The sequence below is a fragment of the Capricornis sumatraensis genome, chromosome 3 (assembly GCF_032405125.1).
Source record: "Capricornis sumatraensis isolate serow.1 chromosome 3, serow.2, whole genome shotgun sequence".
Taxonomy (NCBI): domain Eukaryota; kingdom Metazoa; phylum Chordata; class Mammalia; order Artiodactyla; family Bovidae; genus Capricornis; species Capricornis sumatraensis.
The window spans coordinates 68,101,808-68,125,240 of record NC_091071.1 but is presented as its reverse complement, the minus strand read 5'-3'; the positions used below and the strand labels follow the sequence as shown (position 1 = coordinate 68,125,240).

Here is a 23,433-nt window from a genome sequence, read left to right as displayed (position 1 = left end):
AAGTGATATGAGAAAATACCAGAAGGAAGAAAGAGTTGTTTAGACAGCCACCACCTGCTGTTCCACACATGTGCTCTAGAGGGCACGCGAGAGATTGTGAGTTTTCTCTTCATTAGCAGAGCCTGTTTTAATAGTCTTTACCTGCCCAAGCTGTTTTTGGAGGGTGTGATATTTGAAATCCTGTTAGTTATAGGAAAATTTGTTTCATCAGTGGGACCCAGATTAGCAAGCCTAAAACCATTAGTGCTTAGGCTTGTGATTTCTGCTGGGATATGCCAGGAGAATGTTCAGAGTGAAAAAAAGTCCATCCTCAGATGAAAATCAAATGAAAACAGAAGCATGACTAAAAGCTGATCTTTAGGAAATAAAAAAATTCACTATGGAGCCTTTTCCTTCACCACATGATGAACTCTGCCTTTGTTTTTCCTGAAAAGATGGCTGTGCCCTAAGTATAAGTTTGTAGAATTTACCAGAAGAAATGACTGCATTAAGCGGGCTGTTTCTAGAGTTTAGATTTGCCTTCCCCCATGAGAGCAGTTTACTTCTTGTACTCATGTTTACATGCCCAAGAACCAACCTATGGATTGATGCTATTAGGACCCAGATTTGGGAGAGAAAAAGATGGATATAGCTGCCGTTTACAGTTTAGGCATCATTATTAGATTGCCTCAAGATTGTTATGCCTTTTTAATGTTCAAGTTGATCTGTTCATTGCATAGAAAATTTGGAAAGTACTAAAAAGAGTCAAAGAAGAATAAATAACACCTGCCAATCACATCTTCCGGAGATTATTATCATTAACATTTTGGTACCTATCCCTTGATTATTCTTCAGTTCCTAACGTTTTACACTTAATAATATAGCATTGCATTCTCCGTGCTATAAAGGTGGGACTTTTAATAGGTGCCTAGCAGTCTATCCTTTGAATACTCCTTAGTGCAATCAGTTTGTCACTGTTGGGTGTTTAGATTGATTCTCAAACCCTTTCTTTTTAACCACAGCAGAAAATAAGAAGTGCCCTTCTTCCTAGAACAAAGAAAGAATTCCTAGCCTAGCAGGGGTGCAGGGGTGGGTGGGGCCAGAAAAATGTCAAGAAAGTTCCAGTAAGGAACCAAAGGAGTGCCCAGAGCAGGCATGTGGGTAAATGTGGCTGGAGAGTTAGGCCGAGGTCAGGTTGAAGGGCGTCTGCTTCGCTGTGTGTCTTGTGTGTTATTTTATAGCCATTTGGAGCACCGTTGACTAGCTTAAAGGGAGGTGTGGCATGGCCAGCTTTGCAGTAGGTAGGTTTCTCTGCTATCTGTAGAGAATGGATTGGAGGGCCCAAGACTAAAGGTAGAATGCTGGATACTGAGTTTTTTGAGAGGAGAATTAATGGCATTTTGAGAATTTAATGACAACTTTTGAGATACATACATTTGACCTAAGAGTCTGCTAAATAAAGTGAAAGTTACACTAAGCACAAAAGCCCTGGATTCTGGTCTTACCAAGTTACCAGTAAGTCCCCCAACATCTTCATATTACAAGTCTCTTAAACTATGACATGAGTTTAATACCTGCTTACTCTCATCCCCTGGAGAAGGAAATGGCAACCCACTCCAGTATTCTTGCATGGAGAATCCCATGGACAGAGGAGCCTGGCAGACTACAGTTTGTGGGATCGAAAGAGTCAGACACGACCTAGTGCTATCTTTCTTACTCTTCCCCAGTTTCACAAGGGATTGTAAACGGAAAAACAAATACAATAGTATTTAATTACAGCCAACGTTTATTGAGCACATGTGTGCTAGGCACTGTGCTCAACAATTGTCTGATTCTATTCTTTCAACAGCTCTTTGAGGTAGCTATCAATATTATCCCCATTTTATGAATAAGAAAATGAGGCTTATGTTAAATCACTTGTTTATCCTGAAAGAGGGGGACTCGGATTTGGTCCAGGTCTCTCTGACTCGAGCCTGTGTTCTCTTCTGCGGTCTACCACCTGTCCCAGGCCAAAAAGGCTTCAAAACGGTCCCTTGGCTTTGTTCTTTGAGCATTGTTGAGGAAACATGTCATGGAAATCTGATTTTAAAATCGATACTACAGACTAGTCTCAGTTCATTAAATGATGACTATATAGATCTATGCTGTGCTGTCCTTAGTTGCTCAGCCCAACTCTTTGTGAACCCATGGACTGTAATCCTCCAGGCTCCTCTGTCCATAGGATTCTTCAGGCAAGAACACTGGAGTGGGTTGCCATGCCCTCCTCCAGGGAATGTTTCCAACCCAGGGATCGAACCCAGGTCTCTTGCACTGCAGGCAGACTCTTTACCATCTAAGCCACCAGGGAAGCCCAGAGAGACCTGAATGAAATTCAGATATATCATCTACTGTAGAAAAAATTCATGTCAACACACGTCAGGATCACGGACAAAACATAATAGTTAAATATGATTTGCACTATACCTTTTATATATAGTGACCACATTTACATCCCCTCTTGGAACCTCAGACTAACTGTGCGAACAGAGTAGTGCTAATGCTATTACCCACAATTTAAAGATGGAGAAACTGAGCTTAGTGGATTCTGAGTGTCTTCTTCATCACACAGTAGTATATGTAGCTGAACCAGGGACAAAGCCCAAGTCTGCTTACTCCAAATCTAATTTTATTCTTTTTTTTCATGAGTAATAGTATTTCATCTCTAACAGATAGCCTCAAGTTCTTTTCTGGTGGATTTACTGAACAAGCAGTGGAATGCAAAGAAATATCTTTCTGTCCCTGATTCATGAAAAATTAATTTTTATAAAGGAAAAATAATATACCCACATAACATTTCCTCAAAAAATGTTTGCATTTTCTGTCTGATATATATGTCTCATACACAAATGCAGGTAGCTATAACTATCTGCTTCCATCCAAATTTGTTTTTCTCAACTTGCTGCTTAGGTATTTTAAAGGAAAATATTTGTGGCTGTACCTTTGAAAAGGTTTAATGGTACAATTCTATTGTGCTCTGATAGTAAATGCTTTTGCTGGGAGAATTTCTGGCATATTTAGCTTCTGAACTGGAAAAACTTCAAATCACAAATGTCCCAAAACACTTAGGCCTCAGAGGCACTGAATTATGGAACCTTTACCCCATGTCCTGATGGGGATGACCTCATTTCTCCCAAATATTCTCGAGGCTTTTACCCTTAACAGCAGTTCTAAACTGCATTCATTTCTGACTTCACAAAGAAGGGAAGAATCCCCATGTACACAGGGTTTGCAGTCAGAACTAGAGAATGTCTAATCGTATCTGATAAGCTTAAAAGGGAAAAACAAGATGGCAGAGGAGTAGGTGGATGTGGAGTACATCTCTTTCCACGGATATGGCAGGAATACACCTTCAGATACAGAAATGCTTGCAGAACTCCAGCTGAGAGCAGACCAGAGTACCTGACCACTGGAAAAGAATATGCAGAACCACGCAAAACTCGAGAGCAGGCCCTGAGCCTTTGGAGTGGGAGCACTGACTCCAAGACCCTAGACTACCAGAGAACTAACCCTAGGAAGGATCAAATGGTAAGAACTTCCACGAAGGAAACCACTTGAATATAAGACCAGGCATCACCCAACCACCAGAAGCGCTCTTCAGGATGCCCCATCCAAACAACAAGCAAAATACAAACAAAAATACAAACTCAGTCATCAGCAGACAGGATTATCACCTCACTCAGCCCTGCCCATCAGAGGGGAAAAAAAAAAACTCAGCACAAACCTCACCCTATATGAAACTTACACAAACCACTGGACCAACCAGTGGGCAGAAACCAAAAGGAAGAAAGAATTCAGCCTTGAAACCTGGGAAGAGGAGACCTCAAATGCAGTAAGTTTTTTAAAAAATGATGAAAAGGCAGAGAAATACTGCACAAATGAAGGCACAGACTAGAAACACAGAAGTCCAAATAAATGAGGAAATAGGCAAACTACCTGAAAAAGAATTCAGAATAATGATAGTAAAGATGATCAAAAACTTTGAAAACAGAATGGAGAAAATGTATCTGATAAGCTTAAAATGTCCTTTTCTGGGTTGAGGGTAAGGTGAGAGGGTTGTGGTGTGGCAGGGAAATGAGCCGACAGAGTCGGGGAGGATGCCTTAAATGGCCCATCACCAGGCTCTGGGAATGTCTCAAATACTTAAGAGCTAACTCTTAAGAAGCAAGTGTCCTGGGAAGTGAAGAAAAGAAACAAACACATCGTGCTGGTTTGTTAGACAAGGGGGTGGGAAACCACACCAAACTTTCCTTTAAGGGAAGTGGAAGAGTTGAATCTCAAGAAAATCTTTTAAGAGCACTGGAAAGTGCCCCATGCTTGAGAAATGAAAGCAGGAGAATCAGGTGGACTGAGGTGGAGTGTTAGCACCAAAATAAAGCATTCCAGCCCCAAGAAAAAAATAGTAAAGCATTTCCTATATGTTGGTGCTTGACCAGGTCTTACATATTTATAACACTGACTTTTCTGGGTATTTTTCCCACGCACCAGGGAATAGGTCTACTGGGTCACAAGTCTAGAAGAACTGGGTTATTGGTCTTTCACCTGCCCAGGTTACCACTGGCCATGCCAGCGTGCCTGCTTGGTGCCTGGGTGAATCCCTCATTTTATCCACATTCCAATAACCAAAGAGCTCTGTCTCTGACCTTGATAAATTCCTTGATAAAACTGTATTTACCAGCAGCTTCCAATATCACCTGAGCCCTTCCATCCTTTAATGTAGAAAATGCCTCTCCCTCCATCCCCATTTATTACCTTGTCTATAACTAGACATTGCCGCCAGAATGCGTCCCCTGCAGAAACTAGGCCTTTCCCCAGCAGGATCCTACAAATCCCCATCAATGTGGCACCACGCAGGTTTGTAAAGAAGCAGGGATGCCTAATGCCTCTCCCTGTGACATCTGGAGAAGGACGAGTAAAGACCAGGTACATTCACATGCTGCCGCTCAGAGCAGCCGGAGAGCCGATTCACTTCCCTGGCCTCGCAGGTCCTCTGTGAAGGTAACATGCGAGGTCCCTCCTCCTGCTCGATTGGGGCACAGGGTTCCCTTGGCTCTTGAAAGCCAGATTGCCTTCAGCCCTGGGGACCCTTTCATGACTCTTTGAACAGGCTGGGAGCTGATTTGTGGGATCTCTTCTCCATTTTCCCTTCCTGTCTGCCCCTACAAAGACCAAAGCATGAGAGGTACTCAATGCCCCTGTCTGCCACAAGAAACCTGCTTGTAAAATGCGACTTTGTTCAGTGATGATGGTGGGGAAGTAGGTGGCGCACATGGAGGGGAGAAGCTTCGTCTGAGGCCAGAGCAGAGAGGTCTTTTCTGAGACACCAGATGGCACAGCAGCTCTGAGCCGGCGTCCTGGCCAAGGCTCGGCCTGTTCTGTTGCTGCAGCCGCAAGCTCTAGGGCCGCTGGGCTGGGGGAGGGGCTCCCATCTGACTCCCACTCACGGACACAGGAAGGTCACGCCGACTTCGGCTCCATCGGGCCTCCTCCCCCGGACCTCTCTCAACCCTCAACCCTAGCAACATGTTGATGGAAACCCCTCCCGGCACACCTCTCATGAACGCTTTTGTTGCTTTGTCAGCTGTAAAGATATTCATTTTCTAACGCCAGTCTCTGCTCACCTTGCCGTCCTGACTTCTCTCACCTCATTAAAACATGTGCTGTAAACAGGACCAAAAGGATGGTTGCTGTCTGGGCAGACCGCCCAGCGACAGTGGCCTGCCCTGTGATGACGCTGACCGCTGTAGACCACAGGCTTGTTGTTGTTGTTGTCCCCCCTTTCATTCAGAATGGTATTTAGGACTCAGAGACTAAACTGTCTCTAGGCTTTGTTCCATTTGGTTTCACACGGCTGGCATGGGTTTCTCCGGGGCATCCAGCAAGCCCCATGGATGTCTTTATTTCTTGGTTTTGGTTGCTGATGAATGGAGGACCAAGGGTAGAATGAGTTCCACGTGGGTCTCTGCAGATTGGCCAACAGCTCCCCCACCCCTGAAGGCAGTGGAGGCTGTGCTTTGGGACAGGCCTTGCTTTCTATGAGAGGCACATGGGGAGCAGGCAGGCTGAACCCCTCCCTCCTGTCCTCCCAACCAGTTGCCAAACTCAGGAGGCTCTCCCAGGAATGGGGCCCTTCCCAGGAAGTCCCTCCTGGGAGAGCTCCCACTTCTCCCCCTCCTCTGTGTCTGGCAGGAGGCCCCAGGGCTCCGCTTCCTTCTCAGGCCCCTCCTGGACATTTGTCTTGGCAGGTCTCAAGTTGGAGCCTGGGCAGCCTGCTGCTCGCCGGCCCCTGCCCTACGTCGGGGGGGGGGGGGGGGGGCGGGGTGATGTGATGAACCCCCTGGGACCTCCTCCTGCCCTTGTCTTATCAGGAGTGCTGTCTTCCTCCTGTGCGGGTTTCCTTCTGTGAGTGCAGAGCTGTGTCTGCCTCCAGGCCTCTCTCAGCCATTCTCTCCCCATCTGCTTCCTATCAGCCAAGAATTCCCGAAACACTCCGATCTTGCCGATAGTACTATTTTGTGGTTTGTCGCGGTGGCGTGACTTAATTTCAGTGCTGTTCTGGATTTTAAAACATCTTTCCTGTTATATGTTTAGCACGGCAGACAAAATTCTGACCAAAACAAGGAGCCAGTCCAGCAGGTGCTGCTTGGTTTTTGACGGTCATCTCTGTTCAGGCCCCCACTGAACTTGACTTAGACTGGGTAGCTTTAGCTGATAATTTCTTAAAACTGGATGAGTAAATTTATAATCCTACCAAAAAAACCAAAATCTGTCTTTTCTATCTTCGAATGGGATTTGGAGTAAGAGGTCAGGTCCAACATTTTCATCCTGTCTCCCCCCTCCATTAATAATTAACTGCCTACCACGCCACATATGTGTACTATTGTTAAAGAGAATTGGGTCATGGGCTTCTTGTCTTACTGGACCTTCAGTGCGGAGGATAACAGAGCATAAGGCCTTCAGGATACAGAATGAGAACTGGTCCTTGGTACTGCTGCCACCTCCCCAGGGCAAACCCTGAATTCAGCAGAAATCACGAGAACTCGTTCATCCAGTGAGATGTACTGAACACCTCCCACTTTATCAAGTCATCCTGCATGGGCACCATATTTCCAGTGTGTCAGTGCTCTGTGTATATTAGCTCATTTGATCTTTACAACAATCCTATTTATCATCCCTATTTTTACAGATGTAGGAACCAAGCATTAGACCAACTGGGTACCTAGGAAGCTCCTATTTTAGATCCCAAATCCTGTTTCTGATATTAACACAGTGCCCTTTGTGCTACCAGATGCTGCTTCTCTTGAGAAGAGCAGTGTAGAGTCATGGATTTCTAAGCAAATAACATTCTGCATAGTATGTTTCAACTGCGACAGCAGTTGGACCATGTGCCTTGAAAGAATAAATTCTGGAGAACCGGTTTTGCCTCAGAGAGGGGACATCTGAGCTGGGCTTGTAGCAGAAAACACATATCCCAGGCAAGGAGAAGAACACGTGAAGAGCCTGAGAGGCGTGAACGAGCACTGCATGTTTTAGAACTGGAGACATGTCCGGTTATGCCTCAAGCACAGAGCACATTAGCCAGGAGGAAAGGTGAGAAGAGGAGAGATGAGTCTAGAAAGGTCCACTGGGACCAGCTTAAAAGGTTTTGCGTGATGATGAGGGAGCGCTTCTGGACAGACTGAGTTTGTGGGTTGTCTGGGAACTGATGGTCAGAAAGCTATTGGAGCTCAAGAAAGAAATCTGTTTAGAGATTAAAATTTAGGTCTCGGCATCACATAGATGAAAGGTGGGGACTTTTCCCAGGGAGACAAGGTGGAAGGAAGTGAGAACAGAGCTGAAGGCAGCCTAGGGGCACAGCACAATTCATGAGGTGAGCAGAGAAACAACAGACCCTAAGAGACACTGAGGAGAGATGCCTGGCAGACAGGAAGAGCCCGCAGGGCACATTGTTCATCATCGTATTTTAACTCTTGGATGAAATTTGGTGATTTTCAACATAATGGGATTTGTAGATCTTAAAGGCAGCACTTAATTTTTCAATCTGTAAGACTTGATCAGTGTGGATTTCATGTTGATACTATGTGAACCCTCTTCCTAAACTTGTAGACATCTGCTCCCCAAATTTCAACTCTGAATCTAAATTCAGATATAGATTTTAGAGCTAAATTCTGACCTTTCTTTTCCCAGATAGGTTTTTCTTCTCCCTCCGTAATAGCCCCCCCTACTCCCGCCCCCGTGGAGGCGAGAATGAGACTCGGTGACTGTTTTCTCCTTTAGCCAAGCTTCTAGGAGGGTCCATGCCATTTGCAGCTGATGTCAAGAAGCAGGAACAGCAGGGCTGCTCCTCGTGCTGAGGACCCATAATCCTATTATGCCCACCTTGAGGCTTTCACGTTTGCTGCCTCAACAGCAGTAGATGGACTGAGGTGACCCAATTGACTTTTAAATCTCCAATGGTCCCAGTTTCAAAATCCCCATGTCTGAGTCAAGTAGTAGATTAGGCCTCTTACTAAGAAGGCCTGGCTCCCTCAGAATCCCTGTGGCCATAGCTTTTCCTTCGGTGCCTGTGGGTCCCATACTTTCTGCGTTCCGCATGTGCCCTTAAGTGATAATCCTTGGCAGGAGGTGAACTTGGCTAGCATCTCCCTGGTTCGTGGATTTAGTACCTGTCTTTGTACAGGCAGGATTAGGAAATGTAGAAACGGTCCTCTTTGTTTCTGTAAGAGAAGGCTATCATATTCTTTGGTTCATATTAAAGCTGTCCTTGAGAAGGTAATGCCCAAGGTATACAAAGAGTTTTCTTCCAATTAGCCCCCTTTTGATCCGAGATATGGTTACAAATTATCTAACGCAACTACTTTAGAATATTTATAATTCAGTTTCAATAGCTCAAAGAACTTATCTAACAATTGACTAAGTTCTAGATATAATTTGCTGAACCAAATGTCATAGTTAATTTTTAAGTTCATTTTTCTTATGCAAGGGCTTGAGTTTTGGATATCACGCTGCTGCTTTTTTTCCCACTTACACAAGTGAATATGCAGATACCTTCCTAGGTGCTGCTTCCTTTAGCTCTCACATTACTCTCACAAAGATATTGTCCCCAGTTTACAGAAGAAACTGAGTCTCTGACATCACGTGACTGGTCAGGGGTTGCATGACGGTTAAAACCTGATATTCAACCTCTAAATTCAGTGCTCTGCTCAGTACAGCAGCAAGACTTCCTGAATTTACTTGATCAAGGAAAGATTTACTCTTTTTTTTTTTTAATTGCCATGCCACACAACTTGTGGATCTTAGTTACCTGACCTGGGACTAAGCCCAGGCCACATCAATGAAAGGAAAGCATGGAGACCCAACCACTGGACTACCAGGGAATTCCCAAAGAACATTCTTTATACAGTAGAATGCTGGAACACCACTGGTAGTTCATTGAGGTTTAAAGGTTTTGTATATTGTAACATTGAATAATACCATAAGTTACTGAAATTTTAGGACAGTGCATAACACACGTGAGGATTATATAATAAGTAATGCTCATGACTACAATAGTCAGCTGAGAGTAAATGCCCCCTGACCACCAATGTGGAGAGTGACTTCCTAGTGCTCTCAGAATTAATAACACATTTGTTTGTTTGTTTGTTTAGTTTCAAAAAATTAGGGTTCCTTATATTGCAGAGAGCAATAGAAGATCCAGATTACTGACCAATCATCCCTTTTCCCATTGATGTAAAAGTAAACACGAGTTGTGATTTCAGACAAAGGTCCGTCTGGTCAAGGCTATGGTTTTTCCAGTGGTCATGTATGGATGTGAGAGTTGGACTGTAAAGAAAGCTGAGCCCCACGGAATTGATGCTTTTGAACTGTGGTGTTGGAGAAGACTCTTGCGAGTCCCTTGGACTGCAAGGAAATCCAACCAGTCCATCCTAAAGGAGATCAGGCCTGGTTGTTCATTGGAAGGTCTGATGTTGAAGCTGAAACTCCAATACTTTGGCCACCTGATGCAAAGAGCTGACTCATTTGAAAAGACCCTGATGCTGGGAAAGATTGAGGACAGGAGGAGAAGGGGACAACAGAGGATGAGATGGTTGGATGGCATCACTGACTCAATGGACATGGGTTTGGGTGGACTCTGGGAGTTGGTGATGGACAGGGAGGCCTGGTGTGCTGTGGTTCACGGGATCGCAAAGAGTCGGACACCACTGAGCGACTGAAATGAACTGATTTCAGAATAACTACTGACATGAAAGATGACAGATCCTCTCAGTCCTCCCATGCCAAGATGTCCATAATGTGTCCAAACCTCATTCTTAAAGGCAAGGTATACAATAGTAGTTTTAGAATAAATTATAGGAAAAGAAAAACTGTGCATAGTATACTGGTTAACATCTCATGGAAGAGTGGTAGACCATGGGACAGAGTTTGGGGAATGTGGTGTATTCTTCCCTACTTTCCCTTTCGTAATAATTCCACACACTCCTATCTGCCTTCTGCTCATCTCATGTCCTCACCTCCACAGGGAGGTGAGAAAACATGGTTTATATAAATCCTCTAAGTCCTGTGGTAGAAGCCTATTACATAACCCAGAACAAAAGCGATAGCAGCATTATTCTGCTAGGCTAAGATATCACATAGGATCCCAAGAAATGTGTGTCAGTCATCAAATTGATTGAACCAGCAGTTCCTGGTGATGTTAAAAGATAGCTTTGTTGATGTTAATTAAGGTAGTAATGAAAGGTAATTTTGTAGAATCATCATCTACAAAGTAAGAGATCTAAGTTAGCCAACTTCAATGTGAACAGAGATGTTCCTCCCTCTGAGGTTGGAAGGGAAGGGGATTAGGTGCAGTTTTGATTTCTTCCACGTCCTTCCATCAAGGAACAGGTTCATGTCAAAATTCCCTTTAGGAATTATCATAGCATCATCTCTCCTCCTGCCAGGGTCTTTTTATCAGGATTTCTCCTAAGAATTCCCTGATTTCATGCTTTACGGACCCCTGAAGCCCCTTCTGTATTTCAAACTCTAGTAATGACTTTTATCTCATTATTTCCTTGTTACTTTTTTCTTTGTAGACCTGGACAGAGGACCATGGATGACCTAGAAATTATCTATGAAGAACTCCTTCACATTAAAGCCTTATCCCATCTTTCTACCACAGTAAGTTGTCTCTTAGCTGAGCATGGTTGGGGGCACTTCGAATTAAATGCACAGTGAGGACTGGGGGAGAGGATTATAGTCTGAGGGAGGAACAGGATGCCTAAATTCTACCTCATAAATCACCCCTTCTCGCTCTCCTGAGATGCTAAGGAAGTTATACCTACATACAATCACCAAAGAAGGATCAAGTATTACCATGTTATTAGGAGTTGCCCTAAATATTAGAGCAGCCTGATGTGAGTGGAATTGGAGCATATACTTCAAATTTCCCAAGCCTTGGAACCTGCCATAATTCAACACAGAGCCAGGCCTTAAGATAGGTTTTCAGTCTCTTCCGTGAAATAAAGAGCCATATGGGGCAGCAGCGAGAGAAATCAAGATGACCTGGCCTGGCCCAGGGGGCCCAGCTCCACCCAGGTTTGCTGCCAAATTGAGAAAAGAAGCAGAAGGTGCCAAAGTGCATTGGTTCAGATATTTTAGGGCGTAAGAGCAACACTTGCTGGTGGAAAATGGCCCAATGCCTGTATCTGACTCTGAACGTTTCCATGGGATTAGGACATTATAGAAAAGCAGTGGGCAGAAATGCCTCCTGCCATAGAGGGAGCACAGAAACCTGAGTTCCAGGCAATGTAAGTCTCCTATATGCTAATAATTAAGAATAATGAGGATGATGATAATAAAAAGTTGTTCCAACATCTACAGATTATATGCCATGTTCGCAAATGGCATGCCAGGCTCCTCCGCAGTGTCTGCCCGCCTCGTGGGTCTTTCGTTCCCAGCTCACGAGGTGATACCATGCTGTCAGAGTCACTCGGTGGCAGCGTCTGCAGTCCCTGCTCTGGGCTGTAAAGCCCAGGTCTCTGCTGAGAGCAGTGAGGTACTCACCACAACCCCAAGTGGAGTGCTGCAGACCTTCCCCCTTTAACCCAGACAGGGCTGCCTCCACATGCCCCACCTGCCTGCATTCCTCGGGTCGCGAAGCTCGCTCACCTACATGGTGTATCCAGGGGTCTGGTCCAGCCCACCCTCCCACCACCACCCTGTCACCTCACTCTCTCCATGGTGGGATACATCCAGCGCCCAGGAGCCTCACCCAGGGGGCTCCCGCATCTGTAGGGGAAGCAGCCGAGGCCCCGCAAGCTCATGCTGGAGAGGGGAGTGCGGGAGACCCCCCGTGCCCTACCTGCTGCCTGGGTCTCCACCCTGCATGATTCTTCCGCAACCTTGGAAGAATCATGGGTAGGAGAGGGGAGGGGAAGGCTTATACCTCAAACTCTAGGTCCCCAGGCACTGTGGAAGTTCTCAGGTTATTTGGTTCTTAGGGAGACAGAGCCATAATTTGGGACCATAATTTGGAATTTAAAAAGAAACAGCTATCAAAATCTCCACACAGGGACTTCCCTCTTGTTATCTAAGACTCCTTGCTCCCAATGCAGGGGGCATGCATTCGACTCCTGGTCAGGCAACTAAATCTCATAGGCCACAACTGAAGATGCCATGTGCCACAACTAAGACCCAGCAGAGCCAAATAAGTAAATAAATATTCTATTAAAAATCTCTTCCCACATTTAAGCTTAATCATTCAACTTCAAGACACTGAGTTTTCCAACATATTTGCACTTATGCGTGACATGTGATGCAAGCAACAACCTCCGGGAGCAAGAGTTCCATGATACTGTGGATGCCCTCACCTTCTCACCAAGACAAAAGATAGGCAGAGAAGTTGCCTAGCTCTCGTGCACGTGCAACCATGTGGTAAACAGTCTCTGGGACGCTGATCTTGTATGAATGAGCATATAAAATAGCTTTTGTAAAAGTGTCAAGAATCTAGGGGCACAAGACATGGAAGCAGCCCAACTGTTCATCGACAGATGTATGACTAAAGAAGATGTGGGATACACGTGCGGTGGACTGCTGCTCGGCCATAAAAAAGAACAAAGTCTCGCCGTTTGCAGCAACACGGATGAACCTAGAGATTATCGTGCCGAGCGAAGTCAGACAAAGAAAGACAAACGGATCATATGTTACTTATATGTGAAACCTAAAAAGAGGGAATCAGAGGAACTTACTTATGAAACAGACACACAGATGTAGAAAATAAACATGGTTACAAATGGGGAAGGGAAGGAGGAATATATGTGGAATCTGAGATTAACAGATACAGTCGTGTCGACTCTTTGCGACCCCATGGACTGTAGCCTATCAGGCTCCTCCATCCATGGGATTTTCCAGGCGAGAGTGCTGGAGTGGATTGCCATTTCCTTCTCCTGGGGATCTTCCCGACCCAGGAATCAAACCCGGGTCTCCCGCACTGCAGGCAGACGCTTTACCGTCTGAGCCACCAGGGAAGCCCAACAGATGCAACTACTACATATAAAACAGATAAATAACAAGGTCCTACTGTATAGCATGAGGAGTTGTATTCAGTGTTTTATAATAAAATAAAATGGAAAATCAGAAAAAGAGTAGATATGTGTATAACTGAATCACTTTACTGAAATATTGTAAATCAACTATACTTCAGTTAAAAAAACCAAAACCTAGTGGCCCATGTAGTGGAAGTTCTAGGTGGGAGGAGCAGCCAGGCCGAGTGGGAGGTGGCTGGGTGGAAGTGTGCGCTGAAAGAGAGCAAGTCCCTTCCCACACCCGGAAATCCGGCTCTTCCCTGCACTCTTTCTCTTTTTCTTCTAGGTGAAACGGGAGTTGGCAGCGGTTCTCATTTTTGAGTCTCATGCCAAAGGAGGGACTGTGTGTAAGTGAAGGCTGTAATGGTGCGCGGTGCCTGGCGTGCGCCCTCCTGAGCGTGTGCCCCTAGAGCCTGACTGTAAATGCTCCCCTTTCTTAGGCCTGAGACAGACTTGCCAGGATGTCACATGGCGCGTTTGTTTTTCTGGACCCATGATTATTCCCAGCGTGGCTGTGGCTCTGCAGCCTGGTGGGTGTCAGGTACCAGCACAGGAGCGCTTACCAGCCAGCATCTCCACTTGCTCCCTCCCCTGCTGGCTCAAGGTCGTGTTTAAAGAGGGTGGGATGAAGTCACACTGTCTTCAGAGCAGAGTGCAAGCAAAACCTTCACACAGTGACCTCACTTCAGTTTTGTGGCTTGGGAAGACCTAATCTGTCTCTTGAGAGGCTACTTAGAAGAGCATACTCTCCTGCTTGCTTCTCACGCTTCCACTATCAACTCCAAGCCTGAGAGAATGTCTTTGCCCAGATATTTATGTAGTACTACTATGTAGTGGAGAAGGAAATGGCAACCCACTCCAGTACTCTTGCCTGGAAAATTCCATGGACTGAGAAGCCTGGTAGACTACAGTCCATGGGGTCGCAAAGAGTCGGACACAACTGAGCAACTTCACTTCACTTTCACTATGTAGTATCTCTTCAGTAAGTATGTCGTAGTTTAGTTCTATGATCATATTTGGGAGCAAGAAATTAAAAGTGAAAGCGTTAAGTCGTTCCATTGTGTTTGACTCTTTCAGACATGGACTGTAGCCCTCCAGGCTCCTCTGTCCATGGGATTCTCCAGGCAAGAATACTGGAGTGGGTTGCCATGCCCTCCTCCAGGGGATCTTCCTGACCCTGGGATGGAACCCAGGTCTCCCACATTGCAGGTGGATTCTTTACTGTGTGAGCCCACCGGGGAAGCCAGAGGGCCTCTTAAGAAATTGAAATTTCATATTAATAAATGTGAGCAGAATTATTTTGACTAGCATTTCCCACTCCTCCTACAAAACCATTCTTGGAAAACATGGTGAGAGGGGTATTCAAGACACGAAACGCCTCCTCTAATTTCTCTTGGAGAATTGTAAGACACACCAGCATGCTCTGTTTCTCGGGAGTTCTACAAGAAGGAAAAATTTCACACCACTTAAACTGATACTACCTTAACCTAATGAAACAAAGGAAACACTTTTAATGGATACCTGTTAACTTTTCAAGAGACCGTCTTTGGAAAATCTTGCTCTTTCTTCAGATTGAGTTGTGTTAGTCAAACAAACAGAGACCATGAACTGTAAAAGCAAAGAGAGTTAACATCGATGTTTCAAATATTTTACTTTTAGTCCTCAGAAGTATACATCTAATATTGATAGTTACTTTAATAAGAATGTTTTTTCTTTATTTTTTAAAGGTTCACATTAACATTTAAAAAATGTTTATATTACTGGTGACTTAACAACTTCTTTTGTGCTTTTCCTTCAATCTTTCTGATAGTTTTCATTTTATTATGAAATATTTAAGTATTTCAGATGAATCACTAGAGAGTGTTACAAACCCTTTTTTAAAAACACTTTTATCAAGTACTAACCTGACACTCTATTTTTTCATATTTTCATTTTTTATATTTTCTAAAAAATGAAATCCTACATCTGAAGAGTCTCTGTTTCCTTTTTTATCTCATTTTTCTCTTTTCCTCTCCAAGGTAACTCCTACCCTATATCATGTGGTATTCATTCCAACCCATTTTTTAAAAAATATATGTAGATATGTATCCACCAACAGTATGTAGTGCTGATTTGCATGTTTTCAGACTTCACCCTGGGCTTCTTGGTGGCTCAGTGGTAAAGAATCCGCCTGCTGATGCAAGAGACGTGGGTTTGACACTTGGGTCAGGAAGATCCCCTAGAGAAGGAAATGGCAGCCCACTCTAGTATTCTTGCCTGGAAAATTCCATGGACAGAGGAGCCTGGCGGGCTACAGTCCATGGGGTCAGAAAAGAATTGAATACAACTGAGCGACTAAATGATAACAAACTTCATGTTATTGGTCAGATTAGTTTTAAAAACTATGTTCTATAGCTTAGTAAGTTTTGATGAATTGTGGAGGGAAGTGGATTGCTTTAAGGAATGGATTGCTGGAGAATTAATAGTAAACATATTTCTGTAGGACATAGCAAGGAGTACAGTGTTCCTGTTTATTTCATGTTCTGAAGAAAAGGAAGTAATATTCCACCTGAATAAGTTAGTATTTGCTAGCCTTTTTTTTCCCCCTTCTGGAATTAAATGTATAATTCTGAGGCCTTTAAAATGATGATTTGATAAGCTGTAATTTATATTGATGTGCTTCTATTCTTGTCAGAAGTCTTTTTTTCTTTTTGTATCTAGTATTTAACCAAGGGGAAGAAGGCACCTCCTGGTACATTATTCTAAAAGGATCAGTGAATGTAGTCATTTATGGCAAGGTATATATTTTTTTTCTTCTGAAACTTTATTATGCTGCATTTACTACTGGCTCTAAGTATTAACAGTGTAATTCTATAATTAAACTTGCTACAACATTGTTACTCAATGTAGAAAAGACATTATGGCCTCTCTAATCATATATTATCTAAATTTTTATACTCAGAGTAACACTGAACTTTCTGGGACTCATGGATTATAAAGTATATATGTAAGGTCCTAGCACATATTACTCAATGAAAGAAAAATGAAACACTATAATGTAATTCTGTGATCCCCTCCCCCGTGACATCCCTGGGTACAGCCTGTTGATATATATTCAGTGTTTTCGGGGCAGGGGGGCTTGTGGTGTGAGGCGGGTGGGTGTGTGCCCTGTTCCGGGGATCACCTTCACCTGCATGATTTGTTCTCTCCAGGGTGTGGTCTGTACCCTGCATGAGGGCGATGACTTTGGCAAGTTAGCCCTAGTGAATGATGCCCCGAGAGCTGCCTCCATCGTCTTGAGAGAAGATAACTGCCATTTCTTAAGAGTAGACAAGGAGGATTTCAACCGGATCCTGAGGGTGAGTCTGAGGTGCAGTGTGGCTGAGGGGCTCCCTGTTTCCACTTTTGCCTGATAAGTGAAGGGTTGATGTAGTGTTATTCGAGCAGCGCAGTGACTAATGAATGCTCTAGGGCCAAAGAGCCTTGCTTACAGACCTGGTATGTTCAGTGTGCTGGTGTGGGTTCTGGGGTTCAGAGGTGATATTCTAGTAAAGCTGTAAATATGTCACACTGTTCCAGACCAAATAACCCTGCACACACCTGAACCAGTTCATGAGCATTAAAACACAGAGATGCCTTGGCAAAATATCACAGTCTGAGTCATTTCTCTTTGCTATTCTAGGCTTTCCCTTTTGTGTCTGTCCTCTCCTCCTTCTCCATATATTTCTCTATCCTAAACCTCCTATCTCTTCCCAGATCTGAACCTTATATCCTCTCCCACCCTCTGAATTTATTTAGTAACTACATTTTAGCGGCAATTAATGTCCACCATGGTTATTCCACCAAGCGTTTTCATTTCAAGTACGTTACGTCCAATTGATTCACCCTCAAGAAATTTCAGACTTCGACAAGTAGGAGAATAGTTGGAGTGGTAGATGGAAGCTTGTGACAGTGTTAGTGAGAGTGGGTGACATTTAGAATAGATGGTCCCTGGGTTCTCGCTGTCATCCAGCTCCTGATCCCTTGGGAGGGCCAATCCAGCTTAAGAGGTGGAGGCCTGACTGTGGATTGCTGGGCATCTGACAGCGTGCCAGCGGTCCTGGCCTTTCAGGTGGCCGTGGTCTCTCCCCCTCACCCAAAGAGACTGTTCCCTCCAGGATCACTTTGCTCTTATCCCATCCCTGCCAGCTCACAGAGCAGACTTCCCCCTCTGCCCCTCCCAGCCTGAGCATCCTTCTGTGTCCTCTGCTAAAATCCTAAATGCACCTTCTATGCTTTCTGGTACCTTTGGTGTTATTTAATGATGATTTACAATCTCATTCCCATTCCTTATGTGTGGACACCTATCCCTACCCTTTCGTGGCAAGATTCCTGACAACAAACTTTGTTTTAGGAATATATTCTCTTAATGTGAACAAAATTAAGAATTAAATAATACAGGAAAAAACCCCACCATATGGAATTTGACTTGGTTGTTATCCTGTCTCTTCAAATAGGAGCCAAAGGATGAGAAAAAGCACAGTAAATTTTTTAAATAAATTATTTTAAATGACTTTGAAATTTGAACTTTACACTTTTGAAAGTTTACACACATGGAATTTACCCTCAGCCACAAAATTCTTTGAAAGAATCAGATTAGGACCATTATCATGGATGTACTCTATAAAATTTTTCAGAGTACCTGAAAAATATTTTTAACAAGCTTCAAACTGATATTTTTGAAAGTCTTTTGATTTTTAAAAACTTGCCACTCCTAAGAAAACTATATGCCCTCAGAAGATAATGAGAATGCAACAACTCTGTGGAGTGGAGTGCCATTTGCCACATAGCTTTATAGAGACTAAGTGGCTTGGGTCGTCTCTCTTCGCTGTACCGCCCTCTCCCAGAGGTTCCTCTGAGCACAGCCACTCCTCTCTCCTCAGCTGATTTTTTCTGAATCGTGGGTAAAAGTAGCGTTTTAAAACCACGTGCCTCCAACCTCATCTGGTCCTCTCTGACCGTTCCAGCCCTTGACTTTGAAAATGACTTAATTTGTAGACGCAACAATTAGCATCACAAGCAGAAAATGAGTTTCTGAAGCATTTGAAATTTTTGTCATTGTCTGAGAAAACGGCAACATCTGTATGTGGTGTAATTTGTATTTGCAGGACGTTGAGGCGAATACAGTCAGACTTAAAGAACATGACCAAGATGTCTTGGTGCTGGAGAAGGTCCCAGCAGGGAACAGGGCTTCTAATCAAGGAAACTCACAGCCTCAGCAAAAGTAGGTTTGCCTCCAACACTGCAATTGCCAGACTATGATTAACCTTTTCACATGGTATCATCATCTCTACAATAGCACGTTCTCCTTTTTTTGTGGAAGACGGCAGCCTGTGTGACTGTTTTTTTTCTCTCTATTGACTAATCACACATCTTGTGGAGGATAATGTTTCTGGCACTGCTTCGAGCTTGGTGCTGCCTAGAGTTAATTCCAGAGAGAATATCCCCCTACTCTAAGAATGCCTCCTCCATACTATGTTCGACTGTAGTAGCTTCGGAGCAGAAGGCATCGGTAAGGACAATAGGAACAGGAATGCCAGGCAGCTTGAGGGATACACAGGCCCCTGGGTGTGGAGAACCTTTGGCATTTGAATTTCATATGTAGGATTTCTCAAGAAGTGTTTTCATCTTGTTATCTGCATAAGCATCTTTGACGGAAACCCGGACTTCATATATGAAACAGTCTGTTGACCGTGGCCGGAACCATACATTAGACCTCATCCGTAGTTACTCCTGCAAATTTCAGAAGGGTATTTGCTTCCCATTTAACACCAGATCACCCATTTAACTGATTCTTTTTCAGTATATGTGTCCTCAGTTCCATCTTTTGCTGCAGCTTCTTTTTTTTTTTTTTTGCTACAGCTTCTTACATGAGGTTTAATCAAATGTTTCAACATTTGAATAGTAAGACAGAGGAATTAGGAAATGTGATTCTAAGAAATGGAAGAAAATTACAGAATCTTATTTTAAAAATAAAGATTAATTTTTAATCTTAGAGTAATAAAAACACCAATTCTGTAGCTAAACACATGTGGCCAAAGACTGTGTTGGGAAAGAATGCATCCCAAGTATTTCTCTTTGTTTGCCAAGTAAATGGGCTGTTCCCATTAATCAGCCCACTCACCATAAATGATGAGTTTTTATTGTTTAGACTGAAAGCCTAAGGCTCAGACATTTCATCTGGATGAGTCAACATATCTGCAAAGAAGAGAGGAAGAAACAGAATGTTACTGAAGAGCCATAGTGTATCTTGCATATTTTATCTAATCCTAATTACAACCCCTTTTAATGAATGGTGGAAAATTTTAGGCTCAGAGAAGTAAGTTAGTTGCCCAGGATTACAACACTGGTAATGGTAGAGCTTGCATTCAAGTCCAGCTTGAGCAACTTCTGAGTCTGTGTTCCTTTAGCCTCACAAATTACTCTAACAAAATATACTACTAATATATAAATATATCTTTAACATTATCTAGTAAATGTTGCAAAGCAGTATATTTCAAAAGGGCTGACATAAAATAGACTATATTACAAACTTTTCACTTACAAACCTATAAAATTACTGTCCAGAATTCTTTATTTTTCTACTTTTCACTAACTATAAGTTCTTGAAAAATGTTCTTGTGCAAATGTCTTTCAACAATTGTCCTTCCAGCCGACAAAGGAGGATAAGAATGAAAACATTTTTCTTTTTTTTAATGTGAAGGGTGAGACTACCCCCAGGGATTTTCTTTGTTGCTCTTAAATATAACTAGACCGTTTTATGTGATCATCTACATTCTTTGATAATGCCTCAGATGTCTCAGGAAAATTTTGTTACCTGAAAAAGTAAGCCTTGAAAATTCCCTGTAACCTTAAAGATGTCCTCAGAAGGCCCCCTTCCCTCACCTCTTCATGGTGTGGTGGGGGCAGTGATCAAAAGGGTTTGCAAGTTATAACAGCACTGTATTCAGAGTGCTCTCCAAATATAGATTTTTTATTAACTCAAACTAAAAGGAAAAAGAGAGCCCACATATATTAATTTTATTTTAGGCCTGGATCTGATTTCTGTTATAGTTGGATTGGCCCAAAATTTCATTCAGATTTCTAACCCAAATGAACTTTTTGGTCAATCGAATACCTCCTTATTTGTGTCTGGTAGACCAATTTGTATACATTTCTTATATAATTCAAAGACATGTGCATATTCACAGTACACCGTTTTGGAAATATCAGGCGTACAAAACAGAGCACCATGCCAATCAAGAAGAGTAAAAAGCCTCTCTTCCAAGGGGTCATTTTCCAGGTTGAATTTTCCCAAGCCAAGAGTTGGAAAGTGGGGGCTGTGTAAGTGAGTTTTGACTGATGTTCTGGACAACTTGGAAGACATGGGAACAACCGTGTCTATGGGTGGCCTTAAAGTTTAGGGTCCCTTAGGACCTCTGTATCCTCAGAAATTAACCTTTTTCAGCTCAAAGAGGGTCACCATGTTGGGGCTGATAACATTATTTTTCTGATTCACTTTTACCCTGAGAAATCCAGAGCAGTTTATGCATACATTTGGCCCTCTGTATTTTTGGTTTCCACATCCACAGATTCAACCAACCGCAGATGGAAAATATTGGGGGAAAAAGTTTCCTAAAATTTCCCAAAAGCAAGACTTGAATTTGTCATATGCTGGCAACTGTTTAAATAGCACTTATATTGTATCTACTACTATTTACATAGCATTGCCATTGTATTAGGTCTAAAAGCAATATAGAGATGATTTAAAGTATATGAGAATATGTATAGATTATATGCAAATACTACCCCATTTTATATAGGGAACTTGAGCATCCATGGATTTTGGTATCTGTGGAGGTCCTGGAACCCACTCCCTGCATTTTAAACTTTGAAAGCCACCTGACTCTCCTCAAACCACTCAACTCTGAGTGTGATATTAAAATGTCAATAGCAAGACAGTACTTCTCATGATAGATAAACTATATGAAGCCATCAAACATTACCATTTTGGATATCTTCCACTGTGTGGTTATGTGGTTGTAATAAGAGGGAGTTTGAAATGACTACTCCTGTTTCAGTTCACGTGTTACATTTTCCTTAGACTATGAACCACCCAGACATTCAGCTCCATCCTGTTTGCAGAAAGATGGTCTCTGTCAGGCACCCTCCTCCACTTCCTTTTTGGTTCTAGGTGCAGGCAGAAGTGTCCTCATTTCCAAACTTGGTGTCAGAAGATTTTCTGTCACAGGTTTAAAACCTCACCTTAGCTTGGATAGCCTGACCAGTCAGGGTTCTCTCTAACGTCCACTAGAGTGACTTCTTCATGCAGTAAACTGAAAACGGCTGTACCATCTGGTCTTCAAGTCCTCCATTTAAACAAAGGGCAAGCAATAGGCATCTGGCAGCATCCAGCCTGAAACAAAGCAGACATGTCTTTCAGCTAAGCCTGGACCTGCCAGATCACAAGCCAGAAGCTCCCTGCCCGCTTCCCAGCTTCAGAGTCCCCTGCTCTGAGAGAATGTCAGTCCCTTCTGTGGAGCTGCAGAGAGGGAAAGGATAAGGCCAGGCAGCTGTACCACCAGAAAGAGCCTTTGGCAGAAACAGACGGATGCCCTAATGCCTCTGATTGACAGCTGGGCAGACAGTAGGGACACCATTTTCTCTCACTAGTGGGATGATAGCATGAAGGACTGCCACCCAGGTAAACTTTTATTCTTTTTGACCAGATAACATACCCTAGCTAATGGATGTCCTAACCAAGAATACCAGGATGGGAAGCCAACCTTCTATCAGAGTTAAACTTTTGGCAAGGGAACCAATTTCAAACTGATCTGTGAGTCACATGGCCAGCTATAGAGCTGGAAGCTTAGTAGCAACAGCTGCCCAAAGCCATGTGGAATAGAAAGTAACTGGTTTATGTAATGTAGCCCTTGAAGTATTGAAAGTCATTTATAGATATGCCCTCTCCTTCCCTCAAATGAAAGTGAAAGTGTTAGTTGCTCAGTCATGTCCCACTCTTTGCAACCCCATGGACTATAGCCTGCCAGACTCCTCTGTCCTTGGGCATCTCTAGGCAAGAATACTGGAGTGGATAGCCATTCTCTTTCCCAGGGGATCTTCCTGACCCAAGGATTGAACCCGGGTCTCCTGCATTGCAGGCAGATTCTTTACAGTCTGAGCCACCAGGGAAGCCCTCAAATAGTCATTGCCTGTAAGAGGAAAAACCCTCTTCTACCCTGTCTACTTTGAGAAAAGGGTTAGCCGTTTGAAGTAGACTTTTTTATTCCCGGCTCCCCTCATAGGCTGCAAAGGCAGATTCTTTTCAAAGATTGAACTCTTCAGCTTCCTTTTGGTCCTGAGTGCAGGCACGCATACATGTGGGCAGGCACAACACGTGCACATAACACATGCCCAATAAGTGTAAGTAACAGTTGCCTCCCAGATAGACTGAGTTTGCTACCTCATTCAAAACCAGGGTGGTTTCACTCACTGCATGTTCATATGCACAGGGTCGTTATGTTGGATTGCCTCTTCCTCCCTTTCTCAGGCAAGAGGATAAGACCCTGAGATTTCATACATTAGAGGTACTCTTGGGATCTCAAGACCCTTCCTCCAGGGTCTCAAACAGGCAGGGAAGGGATATTGGTGAGGAGAAGAAAATGGAGTTCTCCTGGAACTGAATCCTACCACTGCTTTCTAAACATGAGAGAATTTTGTTTTCCTTTCTTGTCATTTTGCTGTTAAGTGTAAATGCCGAGCAGAGAAGCAAAGTCTGAACTTTGGAACAGGACCACCCAGATCACCCTAAAGTATTTTGCCTATGACAGTCTTGAGTATGACTTTGAAATAACCCACA

At 43.4% G+C, this 23,433-nt stretch overlaps 1 protein-coding gene across 8 annotated transcripts in view; it reads left to right on the top strand.

The window, feature by feature from the left end:
• RAPGEF4 (Rap guanine nucleotide exchange factor 4) overlaps positions 1-23,433 on the top strand; it is a 143,465-nt gene that overhangs the window by 63,264 nt on the left and 56,768 nt on the right. For all 8 annotated transcript variants that reach the window (XM_068967887.1, XM_068967885.1, XM_068967886.1 and 5 more), the window contains 5 exons: positions 11,088-11,172; positions 13,864-13,924; positions 16,278-16,354; positions 16,769-16,915; positions 18,704-18,819. In XM_068967887.1, the coding sequence (XP_068823988.1) occupies positions 11,088-11,172; positions 13,864-13,924; positions 16,278-16,354; positions 16,769-16,915; positions 18,704-18,819 (486 nt within the window). The remainder of the gene's footprint in view (positions 1-11,087; positions 11,173-13,863; positions 13,925-16,277; positions 16,355-16,768; positions 16,916-18,703; positions 18,820-23,433) is intronic.